This window comes from Pipistrellus kuhlii, unplaced genomic scaffold, assembly GCF_014108245.1.
Source record: "Pipistrellus kuhlii isolate mPipKuh1 unplaced genomic scaffold, mPipKuh1.p scaffold_m20_p_178, whole genome shotgun sequence".
In the NCBI taxonomy this organism is placed as follows: Eukaryota; Metazoa; Chordata; class Mammalia; order Chiroptera; family Vespertilionidae; genus Pipistrellus; species Pipistrellus kuhlii.
In genome coordinates, this window is record NW_023425491.1 from 45,360 (window position 1) to 69,522 (window position 24,163).

Below are 24,163 nucleotides of genomic sequence, written 5' to 3' on the forward strand. Positions count from 1 at the left end.
GAAGAAGGAAATGAGTATGACTACAAGCCTTGAAACCACACATATCCTGATTCAAATCCCACCTCCAGCTCGACATGCTATTTCCAGTGAGAGTTCAGGCAGTGAGAACCCAGAGCACATGGTGGAGTCATGCAATAAATCAGCTGTGATCCAATGCCCCGGTCCCTGAGGGGAGTGAGGCAGTCTCACAGCTCTGTACCCGTGAACAGGACAGACAGCTGGCTGCCGGCCCATTTCCCCTCCTGCCTGTTATTCCACTTTCCGGAGGACCAGAGTCTTTCTCTGATTCATCCATCAGGTGGAAACCTTGCAGCAGGAAGTGCTCCTGGCCACAGGAAGCCCCACTTCCAGCCACGCACATACTCATTCAGCCATCATTCAGCACCCACCTACTAAGTGTCTGGCCCTGTGCTGGGGAAACCCAAAGGACTCAGACGCCCTCTGAGACAGAAACCAGGGGTGGCTCAGGTGTGCTGGAGGGGCCAGGGTGCTGAAGAAGGCTGCCTGGAGGAGGTGGCCGATGAGCTGGGCCTGGAGGGGAGTAGGGTTGGGCTGGGACTAGGCGAGAGAGGGGACCCCTGGAGCCAAGGAAAAGAAAGCCAGTGGGACTGGGGGATAAGCAGCGAGGTCAGAACCAGGTGGCTGCTGGCCTTGACTGCCCAGGCCACAGGATGTGGGTATTGTTGTGTGGATGGTAGGAAGCCATGAAAAGCTCCAGAAGGCTGACCCTGGTCACTAGTCCGTGCTTCCAGGAGATAACTTCCTGTCAAGGACTGTTCATTGTATGGGAGCCTGTCACCATGTAATAGGCACAGGAGACTCTGGCCAGTTTGAGCTGGATCATGTTTTGCTCTCACATGGATGTTTCTCTCCTTCTCTCTCTCCTTTTCTCTCTCTCCAAAAATCAATAAAAAATCTTTTTTTGTTGTTGTTACCCTTCATCTGAGGATATTTTTCCCATTGATATTTTTTCTTTTTTAGAGGAAGTGGGAGGGAGGGCAAGAAAGAGATTGAGAGGAACATCCATGTGAGAGAGACACATCAACTATCAAACCCGAAACCGTTTGGTGTGTGGGCCAATGCTCTAACCACTGAGACAATGTCCAGAGCAACAACAACAAAGATTTTTTTTTAATTAATAAAATAACAAGCACAGGTGACTGAAAGAATGAAAATAACCCGTGTGCTTGAGCACGTGCTGTGCAAAGGTGAGCCCTGTTGTAACCGTCACAGGCCTTCCCTCACTCCAGTCTCACAGCTCTAGGAAGAGGACACTGAGGCGCGGAATGGTGACATCACTTGTTGGAGGTCACACAGTCAGAAACAGAGCCTGCGTTGGCTCCCAGGCAGCCTGGCTCCAGAACATCTCCAGCTCTCTACCAGCTCTCGGGGAGACTTGGGGTTCCTTCTCAGCCAGGAAACTCAGCCCCCGACCTCACACCAGAGTCTGGGGGCCAATCAGACCCCCAGCTCCGGGGCCAGGCAGCTGGGGACAATGCCCTTCCACCCTGAAGCCCCAAACCTGACCACCCTGTCACTCAAACAAGTGTCCCAGGAAGCTCAAAACCCAAATGAAGTATAAATAACACCCAGGCCCTACGCCAGGTCTGGCTATCCCAGGAATGTCTCCCCTGGAGTAAGGCTGGTCACAAAACCAGGAATAAGCCTGCTGCCTGGCTAGCAGCTCTTGACAGGCCAGCAAGAGAGCACCTACAACATTCTGGCAATGTTCCTTCTTAGCAGCTTCCCCGCTTTCTCTGACCAACCCAAACCTAACCCGACCCAGTGACTATGGAGCAGCCCACACGGTCCCTCATGCAGTCCGTCAGCGGAGCCGGATCTGTTCTGCATGCCCTGCATCTGATTCCCTGCAAAAACCAAGCTTCTCCTGGAGTAGAGAGCAGGGTAGGGCCTGAGGGGCAGTTTGCTCTGGGCGGGGAGGGTGGACACGGACAGGACAGCCTGTCACTGCCAGGCTTGAGATGTGCCCTGCAGGTGAGCCCCATGGGCAACCCCCCTGTCGCTGTCAAACCTTCTACAGTGATGGGAGCATGCATTCCAACAGCGATTGGGGGTGTCTGAAGGAGATGGTTGTTCTGATTTAGCAGATTCACAAACTCACCATTTGAACTAAAGGCCAGTCCCAACATAAGTACCCTGCCCGGCAAAGCCCTGGAAGGACACTGCCCAGCCCCTGGAAGAAGCCTCCGCTCTTCTCTCCCCAATCCAAATTGGGGCGTGGCTCTCCCGCTGCCCCGTTTGCCCAAGCATCTCTCTGCCCCCAGCTCCCTGCAGGCCCTGGTCATTCTTGTCCCCTCGGCCTCCTAAGGAGAGGTGGAAAGCTGGGAGCTTCCAACCCGGGGATGAGGAGCCAGAGGGACTCTGCCGGATACCGAAAGAGAGAATGGAGCCGGGACAAGAACCCAGGGCCCCTGCCCTCCTTCCTCCAGAGAGGGCAACACCTGAGCCCTCCAGCCGCAAACCGCTGGTCCTGCAGGCTCTTCGCCCAGATGACTCTGGTGCAAACACCGCCCGCCCCGTGGATAACAGCGACCATCACTTACCAAGCGCCTGCGATTAGCCAGGCTGAGTGCAGCTCCAGCTTCCCTTACGCCTCCCGGCGACCTTTGAGGCAGACAGTTATTCTCCCCAGTTTTCAGATGCGATCACTGAGGCGTCCAGAGGCTAGTTGAACTGCCCATAGTCGCGCAGCTGGCAAATGGCGGGCCCAGCTTTGGACGGCTCGCTATGCCATTCTACAGCTAACAGCTGCAATGGCCATCAAACAACAAAAAGGGACTCACCAGCTGGACACAGGCACGCCCCCTCACTGCGGGGCGGGCGCGGGGAGCTGTAGGCCGCTGCTGCTGGAAAGGAGAGTTGGGCTGGTGTGGGCAGAGTTGCCTCCCCGCCGCCGAGGGTGAGGGTCCCGGGCCCCTCCCTGGGCTGCGCTGCTCTGCTCCGGCAGGAACGGGCTGTGGGCGCGCTCTGGCACTCAAGGAAAACGCTTCCAGCAATGGCAGCAGCTGCTGTTGCCGCAGCTCTGATTCCCAGAGGATCCCAAAGCCTTTCCCATCATTTTTGCCCTTTTTCAGAAACCACTTAGCCGTTGCCCCTCCTCCCACCAGGCCCGGGCTGCAGTGCACTTAGCCACACACAGCCCAGACCAGCCAGAGCTGTGACCTCAGCTCCCAGGAAAGGAGGGCGCTGCTCGGGCCTCCCAAACCCGCCACCCCACTGGCAGGGTGTCCTGGGTAAACAGCCCAACAAAGCAGGGTCACAGCCCGTGCCTAAGGCCAGGGGACAGGTGAGACCGATGGAAGCTGAGATTCAGTCATTCAAATATCCCCTCCTTCAGATAGCCTCCTGCCACCCCCAAGGACCTGGCCTAAGATGCTCACCTCCCCATTCCTGCAGAACCCTCAACTGTGCCTTCCCGTGGCCATTGGTGCCTGATCCCAATGACAATAATGGCAGCGAGCACTCCCTGGGCCCATGCAGTGTGCGGGGGTTCTGGGGTAGCACTTCAGCTGTGCCATCTCATCGGCCCTCGCAGGATTTCATGAGAGTGAGTATGATTTTGCCCCCATTGTAAGATAAGGAAATGAAGCTATGTGACCTGCCCAAGGACAGTGGTGAGCTACCACTCTCGTCTGGAGCTTCCTAAAGCTTGCATGGAGCTCTTATCTCTCTGCTGTTCCTATCTTGCTTCCCAGATTTGAACGGCTCCAGGGTGAGGCAGGGCTCCGAGCCCTCCATTTCCCTTCTCGAAGCCTCGCCCCGTGCCTGGCCAAGGAGCATGGTGACCTGCTCTCTCTGAGCGGCACTGGCGCCCAGTGGCGGCTCCGCTAAAACTCATGAGATGGCGACGGGGACAAGACCTCAGGGCTGGGCCCCGCCGCCGCCGCCCGTGTGGTTTTCTGGATGATGATTTGAACAGGGTGTTCTTGAGTTTATGTGATGATGTGCCCATTAAAATCCCTTGTAAACACATCATGTTTTAATAATGACTTCCAGCCGGGACCGGTTTGGCTCAATGGATAGAGCATCGGCTTGGGGACTGAAGGGCCCCGGGTTCGATTCCGGTCAAGGGCATGTACCTTGGTTGCGGGCATATCCCCAGTGGGGGGTGTGCAAGAGGCAGCTGATCAATGACTCTCTCTCATTGATGTTTCTAACTCTCTAGCCCTCTCCCTTCCTCTCTGTACAAAAATCAATAAAATATATTTTTTAAAATAATAATGACTTCCAGTAGGGGGTGCTTCGCTGAGCTCTTGTGTGATGGGGACAAGAAGCAGAGCAGGTGAGAGGGCCAAGTCTTTTTTTTTTTTTTTATAACCTTTTTTTTTATTGACTTGAGAGAGACAGGAAGGGAGAGAAGAAGGAGAGAGAGAGAGAGAGAGAGAGAGAGAGAGAGAGAGAGACAGGTTTCCTCCCATTCGCACTCAAGTCGGGCATCAAACTCAAAACCCAGGTATGTATCCTGACCAGAGTCGAACCCCTGACCTCCCAGTGCACGGGACAACACTCCAACGAACTGAGCCACACGGGCCAGGGCAGGGAGGGCCAAGTTAGAATTGCTAATATCATGAAGGGCCCGTTCTCCCACTTCGTTAACCACCAGGGGGCACGCTGACTTGCACTAAGCTCTCAACCTGGCAATAGGAGCCTAATTCATTTTCCTCATCTACCCAGGCTCCTCACAGGTCTGAAGCCAGGCTTTCTGGCACGGCTAGCAATGAAAAGCCTAATTACCACAGCCGGGAACCGTCAGCCTGGCAGCTCCAGGAGGGCAGGACCTGCGCGCTGCCAGCCCCAGCCCCAGGGAGAGGAATTAAGGTGCCGCTGCAGGTCCCTGTCACCCACCCAAGGGCAGTGACAGCTCTAGTCTGGTCTCGAGCTTTCTAAATCTTGTTTTAACTTCTGATGTCTGCGTCTTGCCTCCCAGGTTTGGAATGGCTTCCGGGGTCCCAGATCCAGATGACAAGCTACAACCCTGACAGCAACTTACTCTTCTTTCTGCATTCGGCCTGCGCATGAGTGTCACCAGGTGCCACTGAGTCTGAAAGACCAGCTCCCGTGATGGGCGGGGCTCTGCAGAGGGGTCAGCACGCCCTGAAAGTGGGTAGGGGCTCGCGGCTGTGCTGGAGGTCAGGCATCCACGCAGCACCTGACTCTGCACCTGACAGCCAAGCCTGCTCTGCTGAGCTGGGACCCAAGGGCAGGGACTGGAGCAAGAGTGAGAATATGAGGAGAGGGTCAATAGTGAGCAGGCAATGGAAGCCGGGAGAAAAGGCCGGGCTGTGCCAGACGCTGGCTGCATGAACCTGGGTGGTGGCTCTGGGCCTGCTTCTTAATCCACACCATGGAGGAGCGCCCGTCCGGCCTGCTTTGCGGGGCTTTGCTGTGGATTAGCCCTGACACTGGGTGTGAACAGGCTCTGAGCCGGCAGAGCTCCAGACAGGAATGCCGGTTGCTCTCATCCTCATTATTTCAGCATGAGAACCACATCTGCTGGCTGCAGAGCTTATCCGGCCATTAGCTTGGGGTTGGGGCTAATTGTTTTTTAATTTTAAGAAATTTGCTTAATGTTTTATGAGTCACCCAGTGAGCATGTCTACAGCACGAATAGCTCACTTTCCGATTAGCCTGTCCGTAACCCGTCTGTAACCATGGCTACGAAGTCAGTCTCACCGGCCCCCTTTCCTGCGGGCCCACTATGCACGTGGCGAGCACACGGCAGTGAGTGGGGTGAATAGATGGTCTCTGACTTTAAGGAGACCAGGGCGGGTGAGGGAGGCCTGTCGGGCTCTGTGACGCTTATGGAGCGGGGCTCCCTGAAACAGGGACAAGCCGGGGGGCCACAGATGCCAGCGGCCACTGTGATCCAGCAGCAAATGTGCTGCTAGGGAGACTGCAGCAGGCGATGGCACTGAGCTGGGAGGAGACCATTCCAAAGATGGGCCACAGCCCAGGTTAAATGTCAGAAGAGGACAGGACAGAGAACACCTAACCTGCCATCATGAGCTTTTCAGCCCATGTGAGAAGAAAACGGAGAACATGAAAGCCACATGAACATGATGTGGGGATAGCGAGTTCCCAGGGAAGGGTGTGTGTGGCAGAGGGCGGGGGAGTGAGCAGTACTCGCACCCTGCAGAGGCTCCGGGCCGCGTGCAATAGGAACAGCGACAGGACTGTTTGCGGACAAGCCTGGGCCCCAGGAGGCTCAGCCCTCAGGGGTGGAATAGGAAGGGCCACCCTGGACTCTGGGCTGGGCTGCCTGGGCTTGCAGGACACCCTCCGTTCCCGATCTTCTATTTACAGGCTCCATCCACAGCCCCCTGGCACTGCAAGTCAGAGGCCAGCTGTCCTTCAGCCTCTCCTGGGGGCGCCTTCTCCCCCAGGGGATCCAAGATGAGGGCACCTGACCTCCCTCTGGCTGAGAGAAAAATTATACAGCTTTCCTGAGTGATCTGTTTCCCCAAAGCAGAGGTGTTTTTATTCAAGCGACAAGGCTCAAGAAGAATGAGTTTTAGTATCTTGAGTTCAATCAGCACAGCCAGGCAGCGTCACCTAAGAGCGTCAGGCAATGACGTCATTCACAAAGTGACATTTACAAAGAGACGACATGGCTGCTTCCCCAACGCAGAGTTGCCTGGGTGCCTCAGCGTCTGCCTGAGGCTGGCATGGCCCTGGGGAGTCTGGAAGCAGACACAGCGATGGCGGCCTTCTCCTGGAAGCCACTCCGTGGTCATCCCCGCCGACCATGGAAGGTTTAAGATGCTCTGGGGTCCCTGCCAGCATGCTGACTCCAGTGGGATGTTTCTGCAAGCCAGGAACACGTGGTGGGCCAGCAAGGCTCACGCCAACAGAAAGAAGAGCTGAGGCCTCCAGGATAAGGGGTCCTCTCTGACTAAATGGGTCCTCTCTCTGGTGGGAGCATGCCTGGGGGCCTCAGTCTGCCTAGGAGCTCCCAAGGTTGTGCAGAGGCAAAAACACACTGCTGCACAGATCCACTCCCAGAAAGGGCCCTGCAGTGCCTGGGCAGGCTCGGGGGAACAATGTGAGTGGTGGGACCACACAGCATCCACCTCCTGCTGGTCATGCTGTCCAACTCTCCTTCCCTGTCCCCTGCCCTCAGACCAGCTGTGTTGTGAGGATCTGGGGCCGCTCCGGCACAGCATCCTCTCCTTGGGGAGAGGGGGGGAGTACATGGCAAGAAGGCAGGCACAGACCCCTCATCTTCACCTCAGCCCGCCTGCCCCACATAGCCAGCTGCGGCCAGGGGAGACTGACACTGGAAAGGGGTCATGTGGTCCAGTCCAGGGGGAAGGACTTTTCTGATAGTACATGGGACCCGAGTCAGAGCTTCCTATCCCTGGAAACAACCAATCCAAAAGCTGGAGGTGGGGTGGAGGGCAGGTCGTCTCTCTGACTCAGAGCCACAGCCACCAGGCATTTTTGTGTGTCTGAAGCCCACATTTATTTTCTCTGTCTACAGGTGAATCACAGGTGAGCGGGCTGACCATGATGCTGGGTTACTTTCCTCTTTTCCTTTTTTCCACATTGACATTGGCAGCCGGCTCCCAGGTGAGCCTCTCAGAGGCACTGACTGGGGACCTGGTGGCTGCATCAGTAGCGTGTGCCCTGGAGAAAGTTCGTGGTCAGCACGGTGGCCTGAGAACAAACATTGTTTGAAAGCTGCCAACATTGCTGTCCAGGAAAAGGATGGCTCCAAGATCACGTCAGGGATGTTCTTTAGATAAAAATGGCAACAGTGCTTTGGCCAAAGAGTGTGCAGACTAAGACTCCTCCTGGTGGAGGGTTCTCTGGAGCATGACCAGTGCCGCCCCCAAGGCTGCGTCCACATCCTGCCCAAAGGACACGGGGAGAGGGAAAGCCCGCTGCACCTCCTGCTTCAGCACCTCGTTCCTGGACAGCGCACTCCCACTGCTGACCACCCGCTCCACGCCCCACTCCCGGAGCCGCTGGAAGGGAAGCATCGAGTGCAGGTTCTGAACGATGCCTCGGCACAGCGCCCGCGTCACGTGCCCCAGCGAGAGGGCCGAGGAGGAGATCCTGGTCACTGAGGCCAGCTGGTCTGGCAGATGCCTCTCGCCCAACACCGTTGGCGTGATGGTTAGGCAGGTGTCTCTCTGCTCTGCAGCTGCCTGGATCATGCGTGAATACACAGTGGATTCTTCGACCTCCACGCCTGCCAGGAACAGAGAAGACCATGTGAGCTTATGCACCCCCCGCTGCAGGATGAGCCAGTACAGCATTCCCCAAGCAAGGAGAGGTCTACTGACTGCTTCCTCTCAACGTGGCTGGCTGCTTTCTGCTCAGGGACTCACATAACCTGACTAGCCAGGCTCGGCCCCAGATCTCAGCAAGCTCTCTCACTGCAGACCCCAGCCCAGACTTCAGGGAGAGGTCATGTAAAGGTTGCTATGCACCCTAACCAGCTATGAGACCCTTGGTCGCAGAGGGCCATCAGGCACGTACTGATCAATAAGTACCATCATGACTCCACCGGACTTACCAGCAGAGTCACAGAATCCCAGGATCAGAGGGCTGAGCATGGTCTAGCCGTCCCCTGCAGAAGTGGAGAACCCCAGTCTAGACCAGTGCTTTTCACATTTGACGATGCATAGGAATCACGTAGGGATCTTATTAAAATTACAATAAGGGAAGTAAACCTAGAGTAAAATCATCAGCACATTTAACCTATACAAACTTTACTATAGCCCTAGCTGGTTTAGCTCAGTGGATAGAGCGTCGGCCTGCAAACTGGAGGGCCCCGGGTTCAATTCTGGTCAAGGACACATGTTTGAATTGCAGGCTCGATCTCCAGTAGAGGATGCCAAAGAGGCAGCCAATCAATGATTCTCTCTCATATTGATGTTTCTATCTCTCCTTTTCCTTCCTCTCTGAAATAAAAAATAAGTATATACATTAAAAAAAAAACTATATTGTACATGTTCAGCAACTAGAGAGAGAGAGCTTTTTAAAAAAGTCTTTTTGCATTTTCATGGTTCTTATTTTGAGGAACCAAAGAGTGTTTTGAAAGTTTGTGTATTCCACATAACTTAACCTTTTATGAAAATTTTACAATTAAGTCATTTTATTGAAAAACATATAAATGCAGCCCTAATCGGTTTGGCTCAGTGGATAGAGTGTCGGCCTGCGGACTGAAGGGTCCCAGGTTCGATTCCAGTCAAGAGCATGTACCTTGGTTGTGGGCACATCCCCAGTAGGGGTTGTGCAGGAGGCAGCTGATCCAGTGTTTCTCTCTCATCGATGTTTCTAACTCTCTATCCCTCTCTCTTTCACTCTGTAAAAAACGCAATAAAATAAAATAAAAACATACAAATACGATCACATGTATTTAGATAAAAGACACATTTATTAACCAGGAGTAGAAATAATACAGCATAAATTACAAAAATAAAACTCTTGCTGTATTCCAAATACCCTGAATTTGCACAGTCAAAATTTGATCAGCAGGACTCTGGTTAAGCTCTGCTGAATAAATATGTGTCTTTCCTATAGAAATTCTACTAAAATGTCAGGAAGCTCATGTGCTTGGTGGTAACCTAGTACAGGTGTACAAGCGTGTACATCTGTAGGACTGAGTCCTTGGAGGGAACTTCTAGGTCAAAAGATATGCACATAACACTCCCTCCTTCCTTATAAGCTGCACCAACTTACACTGCACAGCAACACGTAAGAGTGAGTCTCTCCATGTCCTAGCAAACAGAGTGTGTTGGAAACTTCTAAAAGCACAGCTATAAATGTAAAGACATCAACTAATGGGGAAAAAAGGGAAAGGAGATAAAAAATAAAATTTAAAAAAAACAGTTCAATCAAATAGAAGACAGAGAGACGAAGGAGATGTGATGACTAAATGCAATGTGTATCCTGGATTGAGTCCTGGAACAGAAAAATGGCACTAGTAGAAAAATCACTGAAACACAAATAAGATCTACAGTTTAAAAATAATAATGATGTGTTTGTATTTCTTTAATAAGAACTCAAAAATGTTTTTATTGCTATCTTTGTTGCAATAGCACATTCTCAAAACTTTTTTTTTAAGCCTCACCTGAAGATACGTTTATTGATTCTAGAGAGAAAGGAAGGGAGAGAGAGGAGTGGGGGAGGAAGAAACACAGAGAAACATTGACCGGTTGTCCCCTATACACACCCTAAACCCGCAACCTGGGTATGTGCCCTCACCAGGAATTGAACCCTCGACCTTTCAGTTTATGGGACGATACTCCTACCAACCGAGCTACACCAGCTAAGGACATGTTCTTCCTCACTGGGAAACACCTAGGCAAGCCTTGAGGAGCACCTGCAGGAAGGTGCTCACAGCTGAAGGCCTGGGAGATCTGGCTTCTAGCCTCTGTCTCTGTGTGCCTTGGCTCACTGCCTCATCCAAATCTACGGGTGAGATTAACTGCTGTGAGTTGCCAAATGTCAACACCACGGGCCTAGAATCATAGAACATTGGAGCTGGGAAAATAGAGAAGGAAAGGGACATCCCAAGGCCACATAGTGACTTGGAGACAGAGCAGGGAGCCGAGGTCACGCCCTGGGTTGAACTCACCACCCAACCTTATTTAACAAGCGTCATATCACACTCACTATCACTACGGGCCAGGCGCTGTTCTATGTGCTTCCCAGTATTGACTCACGGAACCCTCACAGTCCTTTGAGGTAGGCACTAGGATTTTCATGCGACATGAAGGGGCTGCTGAATGGCCGGCCGATGTCCCCAACATGGTAAGGGAAGTATAGACCATGTTGAATTATTTCTGGTATGAAAAACAGCCCCGAGTTCCTGAAGTGCTACGACGCAGCTGGCACCATCCATGACTATGTGGTTGCCATGCTGTGTGGCTTGCCAAGACCCCTGATGTCTGACCATTCTCAGGTAAGGGAAGTAAAGTGCAGAGGAGTGAAGTAACCTTCCCAAAGGCACACAGGAGGAGGCAGAGCTGAGATTCAAGCCCAGGCCGCCAGCCCCAGGGGCCTGCTCTAAACGACCACACGAGGGTAGAACTGCCTCTAAGCTAACCTCTGGAACAAAATGCAAATTCAGCAAAATTCTAAATCCAGCAAGAGTTTTACTTTTGTACTTTATGCTGAAATATTTCCATTTCTGGTTAATAAATATGTCTTTTATTTACATTTATGTGTTTTTCAATAAAATGACATAATTGTAAAATTTTCATAAATGGTCAAGTTATATGGAATCCAGGAACCTTCAAAACACTCTTTGTTTCCTCAAAATGAGAACCAAGGAAATCAGAAGAGACTTTTTTGAAGGATCTTACAGGGAAAGTTAATATTCCCAAGTCATTCAGGGGCAAGAAAACGGGTCACTTCTGTAGAAAGAGCAACACTGGCCAGCTCAGTAAACAGCTGAGAGACCCAATCTAGTTGAACCAGTGCCTTATTGTTGGAAGGTTCTCATAACTGGTTCCGCATCTTGAAACCCTCCCCTGATGCAGGTAAAACAAAATCCAAGTCCTGTCATTTAAATGAAGCCATCCTGAGGACACCCCAGCCAAGAGGCCAGAGCTCCCCACAACCCTGACCTCCGAGGCCCATGTGAGTCAGCGGCACTGTCTGGTAGCTGACAGTAAGAGTCTCCCTGCCCCCTGCTGCCTGGCATCCCCCCCATGGCTGTGTTGGGTACCTGGTTCTTGGAATGGCCCGATTTTGAGCTCCTACTGGTCTCCAGTAAATCTGATCAGCATGCTCTCCCTAGGCCAGAAATTTCATTTCTACCATAAGTGGCTGGGAAGGTTTCGCGTTTCCCTGTGAGTGCAGAGCAGAGGAAAAGCCAAACCAACTCTACCCTGAAAACTGGAGACGAGAGCAGGAGGACCCCAGAGTTTCCAGGGACCCCCCCTGAGACAGGGACTCAGGACCCTACTGGCCAGGAATAAGTGCTATGATGATTTTATAATATTATAAAATACCAGATTTTTCACTCTTCGTCTTTGATCCTTTTATTTTCAGCCATCTTTAGTCTTCAGAGGGAAAACCCCAAATGCAAGGGCGGGGGGGGGGGGGCTCACTGACAAAGAAGTAAGACAGCGGGGCAGGGGAGAACGGGGAGACTCTCTGACACTCCGCAGTCAAGGTCAGGAGAGAGTAGGGGGTGGCAGCTCAGGAGATGAGAGGAAAACAAGAGGCTCAGATTCCTAAGGAAGGAAGAGAGGTTCTGGGTCTGCCTGGGTCTGAGACGTGAATCTAGAAGCTTCTGCAGCACGTTCACTGCCGTGATGAGAGGACAAGCAGAGAGGCAGCGCTGCGTGGGCCACATCTTACCGAGATCCGCCGTCCACCGGACCAGCATCTGGACGAACGTGGCCAGCACATTGCCCCCGTTGAGGGAGGCTGCCACTGCCAGGTAGGTCCTGTCGAAGTAGGGGAAGTAGGCGACCGGAGCTGCAGGGTCTGGAGTCTGTGCTGGCTGGAACCCTGACGGCATGGAGGCTGCCAACTGAACCGAAGTGCTGATGTTGAGAACTGGGGCCCAAGAAAAGCAAAGGTTAGGTCTATCGGGCTAACTTGGAGGTCACAGTCACAACCGGGCAAGGGGAGAGTGTGCTGGTTTTGAAAACACGTCCAGTCCAGTCGGCAACGCTCAGTGGTTGAGCGTGGAACTATGAACCAGGAGGTCACGGTTTTATTCCCCTTCAGGACATATGCCCCGGTTGTAGGCTCGATCCCCAGTAGGGGGCGTGCAGAATGCAGCTGATCAATGATTCTTTCTCATCGTTGATGTTTCTATCTCTTTCTCCCTCTCCCTTCCTCTCTGAAATCAATAAAATAAAAAAAATATTCTTTTAAAGGTCCAAAATTCTTGAATACTATTTCTTTCCTTCAGGAGGTGAAGCCTAATTGCCCTACCCTGAGTGTGGGCTGGACTCAGTGACTTGCTTCTAGTGAGAGAATAAAGCAGACGTGACAGTGTGTGACTTCGGAGACCAAGTCACAAAAAGCACGGCAGCTTTCATGTCGCATGAAAATTATATGAAATCCGCATCACAGTGTCTATAACGAGCTTTATTGGAACGCAGCTACGCCCATTCCTTTACAAGTGGCTGTGGTTGCTTTCATGCCCCAACAGCAGACACTGCATGGCCCACGAAGCCTGACGTATTTGCAATCGGGCCCTTTGCAGGAAAGGTTTGCCGACCCTGGCCCTACACTGCTGCCTCCACCTCCCTGTGGCTCTCGTACACAGGGAGGACTCGAGACTTTTAGCCAGATGGGGCAAAACTCTCACTGACAAGCACACAAAGACAAAAACCCTCGTCTCCTCATCTATTTCCTTGGTCATGGAGTTACACAGGAACCAGCCAACTAGAGAGCCATCCCCTGCCCTGGCCCTCAGGAGGAAAGGCCCAGACCAGGGGCAGGGGCAGAGCTGGGTTCCTGCGGTGTAAGCTCCCTGAGCGGGGTCTTCACCTGCAGAGGGAGGGTGTTTTTCACGTTTACAGAATATCGGTTAAAAGCATGCTGAGGCTTCCAGGTAGGTGTGCCTCCTGGACCCTCACACAGAGCAGAAGTCTGAGGAGAGGACAAGTCTTACCTGCGTCTGTCCTCTGGGCCATACAGGAATAGACGGAGGCCTGCAAATCACCGAGGGCCACGCCCACCGGTGTCCCCTTCGGGATTTCAAACCACGCATGGGCAGTCCTGCCTGCCACGCTGGCGGGCTCGGCGATGTCGGGGAGCAGGTGGACGGGAAAGCCGGAGGCCCTCAGTCTGCAAACGAGAAGCGGACAGCGCATTTACAGTGCCTGGCTTTCTGCTCTTTGTTGTTTCCAGAAAACGCAACAAAGGAAAACACTGCAGGGTACGGGTCGGAGAAGGGAGGGGAGAAGCCAGTGTTTTCACAGGGGTCTCTCTGACTTTTTGAAACCTACGAGAAATAGGCTGGGATTTTTTAAAAAAAATTTTTTAAGAGTGAACACTGGCCCTGGTGTGGCTGAGTGTCGACCTATGAACCAGGAGGTCACATGCCTGGGTTTCAGGCTGGATCCCCAGTTGAGGGCGATAGGACGGTATAGATAAGAGCAGGTGGCATATCTGGCCCCTGTGTCTGAGGGGAACACAAACACCCTGCAAAGGGAGTTTCAGTGCAAAGTTACAGTCGGTTAGCACGGGCCACACCAGAGTCAAACCCATCAGGCACCTCCTGAACACCAAATGCACTCATCACTCGGGGTTAGTGACGGGGCTGTGAGTGTTATAAAGCATGCTAGGAAGTCCTTTACCTGAACTACCAGGTGCTTTTTGTTTTATTACAGAGCTCAGAATTGGGGCCCTGAAGGAAGAGGACTTATAGGGCACTGGACTTCTGGACCTGAAAAGGCAAATGATTGTTTAAACAGAACTTAAAAGGCATCTCTCGCACCTACTGCTTCCATTTCTTAACCTTTCTTCAAAATATATTATAGTGTGAGGGTTGTTCTTTGAAATCTGTAGGTTGGGCCAGGTCACCAAGAACCGGGGAGCCCACCCGAGGTATCGGGCACCTTTGGGGATCAGGGCAGCCCTTCCCAAGGGCTTCACCTGCCACCAGGCCCACCCACGCCCAGCGACGGGAATGCCCATGGTTCCCATGGGAAAGCCCAGTGAATCTCCGCTCCAGGGATCCTGCCCTTTGGCTGGAGCCAGCCCGCAAGGCTATACTCACATCTCCGAGTTCCAGCTTTGGCTCTGGGTGCTGAAATATCCCCAGCTGGCAGCATTCTGGTCAGACATCAGGGGTCTTGGCAAGCCACACAGCATGGCAACCACATAGTCATGGATGGTGCCAGCTGCGTCGTAGCACTTCAGGAACTCGGGGCTGTTTTTCATACCAGAAATAATTCAACATGGTCTAATGGTGACTTAAAAGCCTGGCCTGCCCCTAGCGGTGGGCAGTGTGGACCAAACAAGGCAGGGCTGAGTGGCAGCCGAAACCCCACGTGTGCGTGGCTCCCCCAAATGGACCTCCTGAGGGGTGGCCCTCCAAGCAAAGCTGCCTTTAGGGGAGGGGACATCGGCCGGCCATTCTCGGCAGCCCTGACCTCACCACGAACTCACCACATGACCCTTGGCAAGTCCCTTGTCCTCTCTAGCGCCCCCCGCCTCCCTGCCGGTTAGAACAGGAAAACCAACAGAGAGCCCTCTGGGAAGTGAAGCAGCTTTAGGCCAAGTCTAGGTCACACTCACTGAGGGATGGAGTGATGCTGACCAGGCAGAGGAGCCGCCCCCTGGAAATACAGCGCCCGATTCAGAGAACAGGTGTCTGTACCTATTTTTCAAAAGCCAGAAGATGGTTGCACAGCCGAACCCCGTGGCCACACTGAGATGGGACTCTGGCCGGGGCAGAGAAGCCAAGAACTCACTGCCACATCGGCCATCCTGCCACGTGACCAGGCGGCTCACAGCTCCGGGTGTGAAGACTGGGGCAGCACCTCCCTCTGTCCACTCACAGCCTGGAACAAAGGAGATGAGCAAAGTCAGAGGAAAGGGCAATGACCAGCAGCAGCAGCATGTCCTTGAGGTGCTCGGCCAGTGAGGTTCCAGCAGACCGTGTCACCCATGAGAACGTTTCCCTCATCCACGTGGTTCCATCAGAGCACCTGGGTGAGCACCTGGCTCCCCATCCACAGCTATGGGACTCTGGGCAAGCCACTCCCTCCCTCCATTTGTCCCACTTCTCCTATGTCTCTTTTCAGTCACTTTTTTTTTAATATATATTTTATTGATTTTTTTTTTTTTTTTTTTTTTTTTTTTTTTTACAGAGAGGAAGGGAGAGAGATAGAGATCTAGAAATGTCGATCAGAGAGAAACATCAACCAGCTGCCTCCTGCACACCCCCCACCGGGAATGTGCCCGCAACCAATGTACATGCCCCTGACCGGAATCGAACCTGGGACCTTTCAGTCCGCAGGCCAACACTCTACCACTGAGCCAAACCAGTTTCGGCGTTTAGTCACTTTTTAAAAATTCATATTATAACCCCTCCCCCCAGTAAGAAAATAAGTGTAGCACACTCTCCTGTCCCCTAACCTTAGAACTCACATCATAATGAGATTATCTAGACTTAAATGCTAGGGATATACAATAGAATATAAGCAGCAAATACACAATACCGGGTACTTTTAGTTGCTATGAAAATATATACAGCAGGGTAAAAGGGTAGAGTGATGGGTTATTAGAGAGTGATCAAGTAAGTCTCTCTGAGGTGCCCTGAGCAGGGCCTGAACAGAATAAGGGAGAGAGCCGTAGAATATCTGGGGAGTCCTGGCTGGAGTGGCTCAGTGGTTTGATTCCCAGTGAGGGCACGTGCCCAGGTTGCTAGTTTGGCCCCCATTTGGAGTGTGTGGGAGGCATCAACGTTTCCCTCTCTCCCTCTCCCTTTCTCACTCTCTAGACAAATCAATAAAAGCATATTAAAAATATGTATTTATGGAGATGTGTGTGACAGATAGAACTCAGAGATCTGGTCAATCTCGGGCTGGTATCCCTGGCCAGTACCCAGAGGACCAGGGAGGCGTGTGACAGATGCTGCACCTGAAGTGTAGCATGCTTCTCCCGGGGATGGGTGGCTCCTCCTGGGAGTTCCCTTCCCTCACAACACATTCCTGCCTCAGCCTAACGCTGGGCTCTTACCCGGCCCAAAAGCTGCATCTCTGCGGCTTTTCTTCAACTGTCATCTGCTTCCAAAATCCTTTTGATATTTTTATTTTTAGACTATCACCTTTCTTTTCTTTGTATTATAAAGCAAATATGGAGTACCTGGTATTATCCAAAGCACTTCAAAAATTAATTCATTTAATATACATAATAGCCTTATAACATAGGTGTGATAATTAGCCTCATTTTACACATAAGAAAAATGAAGAACAGAGAAGTTAAAAATCATTTGCCAATGTTCACCTAAGCGGTAGCGTCGCAGCCTATTTCAGTGTTACAGAATCTGATTCTTCTGTTTTTTCTTTCTTCTTTTTTTCTTGCCTTTTTTTTTTTTTTTTTTTTTGTAAAGAATTGCCATTTTAATTTTTTTAGTTGCACACATGCCAAGTGAACGCATTCTCAATATAAAATGTTCAAACATTACAGACCAAGCAAAGGCCGGCTCGATGACTCCCCCAGAGCCAGGCCCCCTTCCTGCACTGTCAGCACTGGCCGGGTAACCATCCGCAGTTCACAGTCACACATATTTTGGTTGGTTTGGTTGGTTTGGTTGGTTTGGTTGGTTTGGTTGGTTTGTTTGGTCTGAGTTGGGTTTGGGGTTTTATTTTGTTGTCTGTTTTTTTAAAACAGTACTCTACTGCATTTATTTTTCCTGGGGCTGTGTTTATCACCCAACAACATGGTCTGGAGTTCTTTTCGTGTCCATATACCCGATAGGACCTCACTTTTTTTTTTTTTTTAATTGATTTTGTACAGAGAGGAAGGGAGAGAGATAGCAAGTTAGAAACATCGATGAGAGAGAGTCATCGATCAGCTGCCTCTTGCACACCCCCTACTGGGGATGTGCCGGCAACCAAGGTACATGCCCTTGACCGGAATCGAACCCGGGACCCTTCAGTCCCCAAGCCGACGCTCTATCCACTGAGCCAAACCGGTTTCGGCGGACCTCACTCTTTTAAACTACTGCGTGTCACTCTCCAGCGTGGGCACCCTAACATCAGTAAACATCACAATGTTCACTACATCAACAAGGATGCAGTGGGCGGCCATGATGATGCCTCCCCACGCACACACACGTGTTCGAGCACTTTTCCTGAATGGATTCCCAAGCAGTAGCGCTGTGGACTCACAGCAGCTGTCTTAATATTTTTCCTTTCAGTAGAAGCTATCCTGTTGTTAATTGTCTTCCAAAACGGCTCTGCTGATTGACACTCCCAACAGCGGTATGTAAGAGAACCAATTTTCCACTCCTCTGCCAACGCATGGCATTTTGACTTCATGTAGCCCAGTGGATGGAAAATGATGTCTCATGGTTATTTTCATCTGAGCTCCCCTAGTTACTAATGACATTGTCCTTTCTGCTATTTGTTCTTTATAGGTACCCATATGCGTCCTCTGTCTGCTATGCACCAGCAAACCTCTCCTCCCCATCTACCCTTGCCTCTTAGCTTGGTTTTATGATCCCCATTTCTCTCCTGCTGTTACTGCGCCTGAAAGTGGAGTCTGCAAACAGGCATAACCACAGGCCTCTCAGCAGACGCTGGTCACTCCCTCTCCTCTCCTCCAACCGCCTCAACTGTGCCCGCATGGAGACACTTAGCTCTCCGCGCAGGTTACCGGTCCCCGTCTATGTTGACTGCCTCGCGTGTGCCCTGGAAGGCAGGGGCTTCATCCAGGCCTTTCTGCGGCTCCCGCGGGGCCCAGCACAGAGCCTTCTATGCTGTTGGTACTAAGCCCAACCTGAATTACAGCCACCGTAAAAGCCGGACGACCTGATCCCAAATTGATTTCACCTAACTCCGCGAAGCAGGTATCATCATCGTCAAACAGTCGCTCTCCTCCTTCCCAGAAACAGAAAACAAGACAAAAAGCCGTGTGGGCTGGCTCGATGAAATATTCAGCAGCCTCTCCAACGAGAGCGATGGCTTGTGCGGTGGTGAGAGTCCAGGAGACGGGCAGAAAGGAAGGCGTGGGACCAGACCACAATCATTAGATCTCTGCTGTCCTCTTTGGAAAGGGTTTTAGTATTAAAAGGGCATTTATTCTCGTTAATGCAAAACTAAGGAGTTTAAAAAGCTTTTACAACCTAGACTCCCTCGGAGAGGTCAGTTCTAACACCGTAATCGGCCTCTGCTCCTGCTACTGACGGGAGTCGGGCAGCGCCTGTGGTCCCAGCTGTCCCCACAACAGGCACTGAGGGGAAGGACGGAGGGAGCCTGCACCAGCCTTCCTGGGCACCCAGCCCGTCCAAGGATGTAGCCCTAGACGCCAGGCACGCTGCTGAGAGGCAAGTCACACTCACTTGGCCCAGGGGAATCAGAATCGCTGACTCTGGGGTGAATCCAACATTCAAATACCCTTACCTACACCACCACCAACCCCAAAGTAGCCACCCATCCTCTGCTTAGAACACCTGCAGTAAAACGTTGGTATTTTTAAAGCTGGGTGATGGGTGTATTGGTTCCTAATTCTATTCTCCTTACTTGTACATCAATATAGAATTTTTAAAAATATAATATTTTTTTTATTGATTTCAGAGAGGAATGGAGAGGGAGAGATAGAAATATCAATGATGAGAGAGAATCATTGATTGGTTGCCTCCTGCACGCCCCCTACAGGGCATCGAGCCCAAAACCCGGGTATGTGCCCTTGACCGGAATTGAACCTGGGACCTTTCAGTCCGAAGGCCAACACTCTGAACAGGGCCCCAAGCATGTTATTTTAATCTCTCAGAATCTCAACTTTCCGTGTGCACAGCGGGGGCCAGTCATGTAGCCCACGTCACAGGGATTGGGAAAGTTGGATGAGATCATGCAGGTAGCATCCTTCGCCTAGCACTTGGCATGTAAATTGCTCACTGCTGTTTCGCTGGCTTCATTCTCCTCCTGGAGCCAAACAGAACAAGTGGGCCGCCTCGGCACGAGGGCAGACCTGGTATATGATGATCAACTAAATAATGCCTCGCTAGCAACTGAGCCCATAGAAAGGACACACCCTGGAGTTTCAAAATCACAAACATCTGTGATTATATTAATAATAATTTAACAAAACAGAAGTGTTTCCTCTGTGTGTTGGCATCTCCTACAGTTGCACGACCTCCTGGCTGCCAGCAGTGATGCTCTGAGCACTGACATACAGAGAAAGCTACGAAAACCCACTGCACGGAATCCTACAGAGACTCAGAGAGACTTCCCCCTCCTGCTCCTGGCTAATGGGCTGATGATGTCGAATGGATGGATTGTTCACATTCACTCACACATCTGTACGAGTCAGGACAGACACAAAATACGAGGCAGCGTGTGCCCCTGCCTCCCCACCGCTGACCCTCCAGACAGCGCTTTCCACGGGACTCCTCACAGCGTGTGACCACCCCGGGGCCCAGCATACCGTGGCCTGTTTTCCAGAACAGGACTCCGTGCATCTGTCCTGACACTCCGATGCCCTGGACTCTGCGGAGCTGCTGCCGAGGAAGAGCAGTGAGGCACTCGTTCAGGGCCTGGATGATTCTACTCACATCCTGCTCCCGCGCCTGGAACAGAACAGACACCTGGGGCAAGAGCTTGGAGGAATCCCCTGGCCAGTGGCTGCCCAGCTAATTCCACTGGGGCCACATGCTGACTGGCCTCAGGGAAGAGCTGTGAGCCTGAGGGTTCTCCCCACCTCCCCTGACCTGGAGCAGGAACGTGGTGGGTAAAGTTGCATGCACTTCCCCCCACTTTACGATGAGACACGGCTGCAGATCAAGTTGGGCAAACGGCCCAGGCCCTGCCCGCCACGTCACTGTGGGTGCAGTGAGCTGAGGAGAGCACTGCCCCTGCCCTACAAGAAGTTGCCACCTAGCAGGAAGGGTAGGAAAGCTCAGGCAGACCATGCTGTCAGGAGGAATAAGCCACAGAGAGTTGGAGTATGAGAAGGCTGAAACACAGCAGCGAGGAACATTTCCTTAGTGGCCTGAGGGCCAGGCCCTGGACTTGGAAACAAAAACCCACCTCCAGAAGGCAGGCAGGAGGAAGGCCAGGGAGACCTGGTACAGAACCAGGGGGATGGGCTCTGCAAGGGAGCGGTGGGCGAAGAGGCTGGAAAAGAGGAGAGGCTGGGACCCAATCAGTGGCTCTTCCAATGGGTCTGGGCTGCCTGTCACTACTTGAGCCAACTCAGCAGAGACAGGATTGAATCACACAGGAGCATTCATTCCAATGCTGCCGGCAGTATGGGAGAGCAGCAGGCCACCCACGAAAATCTGCTCTGCAGACCCCCCTAAGCCAGCTGCTTATACAGGGTAGGACAATGATTACATGGGGAAGTAGGAATTACAGGCATGGAGAGGTAGGCTATGAAGGCTGGGGTGGGACTCCACTGTTTGGGCAACAAGGGTGTTCATCTTTCCATGATAATAGGCAGTTGTTGTTGTTTTCTTTTTAATGTATTTTCATTGCTGAAACCAGTTTGGCTCAGTGGACAGAGCATCAGCCTGCGGACTGAAAGGTCCCAGGTTTGGTTCCAGCAAGGGCATGTACATTGGTTGCGGGCACATCCCCAGTAGGGGGTGTGCAAGAGGCAACTGATTGATGATTCTCTCTCATGGATGTTTCTCTCTATCCCTCTCTCTTCCTCTCTGTAAAAAAATCAATTATATATATATATATATATATATATATATATATATATATATATACATACATATCTTTTTTTTTTTTTTTAAGAAGTCACACATGGCAATCAGATGGAGAATCTACCCAGGACAGAGGAGCTGCTGTTTAAAATGGGCCCAGGGGGGTGAGTTGTGTGGGTGGGGACAGTAGAGGAGGAGGAAAACAGGCCAGATAGCAGTGAAAACAAGGGGACAGTGTTCAGCAAGCAGTTCGTTCCGGTTGCAGGGGTGTGATGGGGAACAGACAATGGGCACGCCCACGATGACAGGAAAGGCGCTGTCCCCATTCCTTGGCTCAGATTAACAACTGGTCTGCATCCAGATCAAATCCTAAAGCTTTATAGAGTTGAAAAAATAACTTAGAAACTCAGTCAACCCTCATCCTTTATGCCTCTTTTTACCAATTGAAGAAACTGAGGCCCAGAGAGAAAAAAATTAATGATGCAGAAAGGGTCACAGAGTTTCCCTCAAAAAAACAAAACAAAAACAAAAAACCTAATTGCAAATACAGAAGAGCCTGACCTTTCACATAGCTGCCAAGCTTGACCATGGTGTACACAATACTTCTAAAGACTAAGAAGCATGGTTATGAGGAAAGAACAGAACCATCAACTATTCTAACCATCAGTGGTTCTCACCCCAGTGGTTTCTGTCCCCAGGGGACATATGGCCATATGGGAATGTTTTGGGGTATCACACTTAGGGAGAATTCTGCTAGCAGGTAGAGGACAGGGATGTTTCTAGACATCCTACAAGGCACAGGGCAGAGCCCCACAGCAAAGAATCACCCAGCTCGCAGAGACCGGTTTGGCTCAATGGATAGAGCGTCGGCTTGGGGACTGAAGGGTCCCGGGTTCGATTCCGGTCAAGGGCATGTACCTTGGTTGCGGGCATATTCCCAGTAGGGGGTGTGCAAGAGGCAGCTGATCGATGACTCTCTCTCATCGATGTTTCTAGCTCTCTAGCTCTCTCCCTTCTTCTCTGTACAAAATCAATAAAAATATATTTTTTTTTAAAAATGAATCACCCAGCTCAAAAAAAATCAGCAGTGCCAAGGTTGGCGAAATCCTGCCATAGATGAAATTATAGGAATGCTATCTGTCCCAGAGCACAACACACATGTGGGGTTTGCTGAGGGGCTATCACTGGCCTCCCCTAAACCTTATTAGGCAGGTGCACTGGGTGTGTCTACAAACACAGAGGTGCCTGCAACGCTGGGGGAAGTGGGGAAAGTAACGTTCAAGAAGGGCCTATTTCAGAATAGGGCACTGTCTAAACCATCTCCCTGTAATCCCGGCTCTGCAGCTCACTCCCACAGAGCCAGTCCTGAAGTGAAATAATCAGTCTAAAATGCCATGATGCACCCCCCACCTCCCACCCCAGCCAAGCTGACTTTGAAAGCCTCCATGAAAATGCAAAGTGTTCCTGAAACCTTAATCCTCTGAAATGCTTCTGAGCAAGACGGACTCTGAACCCTAAAGAACAGAGTCCGATTTGTGGCCAGAGTTGGGAAAACAGCTCCTGGGAGTGGTGTTTGGCTCAGAAGTGGAGGTTTGTGGCTGGAAGGGGCCAGAGGCCATCTGCTTCAAGTCGGAGAAGAACAAGCTGAGAACCAGAAAAAGGGTTACTCAAAGTTCCCTGGTATTAATTTCCATGGTCAAGTAACTAAACATACAGCCACCTTTTCCAGGGAATTAATGGTATACAGCTCTGAGGATTGACACCTTTTCTGAGCCCACGTCTCACAGCAGGGCCCGCTGTGGTAAAATCCTCCAATTCTCTCCTGCAGCTTTCACAAGACGGATTGTAGTGCATGGTTACATTTCACAAGATAAACCATTGTGGTGTATCATTATCAATCTGAACTTTTCTAAGGACGGCTTTCAATATCTTTCTATCTATCTGTCTTTCTTCCAAAGTCTTTTATCTATCTGTCCTTCAATCTGTTTTTCCTTGGGGGGTGGAGGGGAGGGTTGAGGCAGGGGGAAGGGTGACCTTTGTTGACCAGGTGTCTGAGTTGTTCAGTCCACGTTTTGCTCTCTGTTAGGCCTGATTCTGCATCTGATTTCCAGAGGAAAACCCAAACTCTGCCCTGGGGAACAAACAATCCTAAACTAGAGGACACAAGCAGGTGTGCGGAGAATTACACAAGGAGAGGAATTCCCCTCGGGTCAGGATATACAGAAAGTGGAGGGCAGAGAGCACGGGATAAGCACTTCGGGCAAGCCCCCAGAGGAGGCCAGAGAGTGGGGAGCTCGGTGACAGGCCTTAACCTATGGGGGAAGTGGGGTGCAACAGGCAGGTGAGAGATCAGGCAGGCTGGAGCAGTCAGGAAGACTTCTCCGAGGAAGGGGGTGTTGGGGTGGCCCCTTAGAGGAAGAAGAGGGGGGTCCGGGGACCCTGGAGGCGGCGCAGCTCCAGGACACACTGCCTCACCTGGGGCCCGGCCGCCGCGCTCTGGGCAGCCGCCTCTGCCCGCGCGGCCCGGACACAGCTGGCCAAGACCACGAACCCCGATGAGTCGTCAGGCGCCGCCTCCACCACGGCCGCCTTCACAGACGTGGTGCCCAGGTCGATGCCCAGCACGACCGATGGTGCAGCCATGGCCGTGGGACCAGCGTAGGTTTTGCTCGCGGGGCGGGGCGCCCTCCTGCACCCTAAACCCGGGACCGAGGAGCGGGGGCGGGGCCTCGCCGGCCAAGCTGTCAGCCACACGCAAAGCGAAGGCCGATCTTCTTCCCATTGGCCGAGGGAGGGGGAGCCCCGCACGGCAGGCCCGGCGATAGGCGGAGAGACGGC

The 24,163-nt window shown here is 51.9% G+C and overlaps 1 protein-coding gene and 1 long non-coding RNA gene across 2 annotated transcripts; one reads left to right on the forward strand and one right to left on the reverse strand.

Annotated features, from left to right (window-relative positions):
• Positions 1-6,519: 6,519 nt before the first annotated feature.
• SHPK (sedoheptulokinase) lies at positions 6,520-24,040 on the reverse strand. Its single transcript, XM_036441615.2, has 7 exons — positions 23,801-24,040; positions 20,101-20,242; positions 15,326-15,509; positions 14,723-14,875; positions 13,613-13,788; positions 12,343-12,543; positions 6,520-8,215 (listed from the first exon to the last, which is right to left on the reverse strand). The coding sequence occupies exons 1-7, from the start codon at positions 23,966-23,968 to the stop codon at positions 7,803-7,805; spliced, it is 1,437 nt and encodes a 478-aa protein (XP_036297508.1). The 5' UTR covers positions 23,969-24,040; the 3' UTR covers positions 6,520-7,802.
• On the forward strand, positions 8,917-10,486 carry LOC123652521. The gene is made up of 3 exons (XR_006741894.1): positions 8,917-9,157; positions 9,895-9,896; positions 10,375-10,486. It is a non-coding gene; the product is annotated as an uncharacterized LOC123652521 (long non-coding RNA).
• Positions 24,041-24,163: the final 123 nt, after the last annotated feature.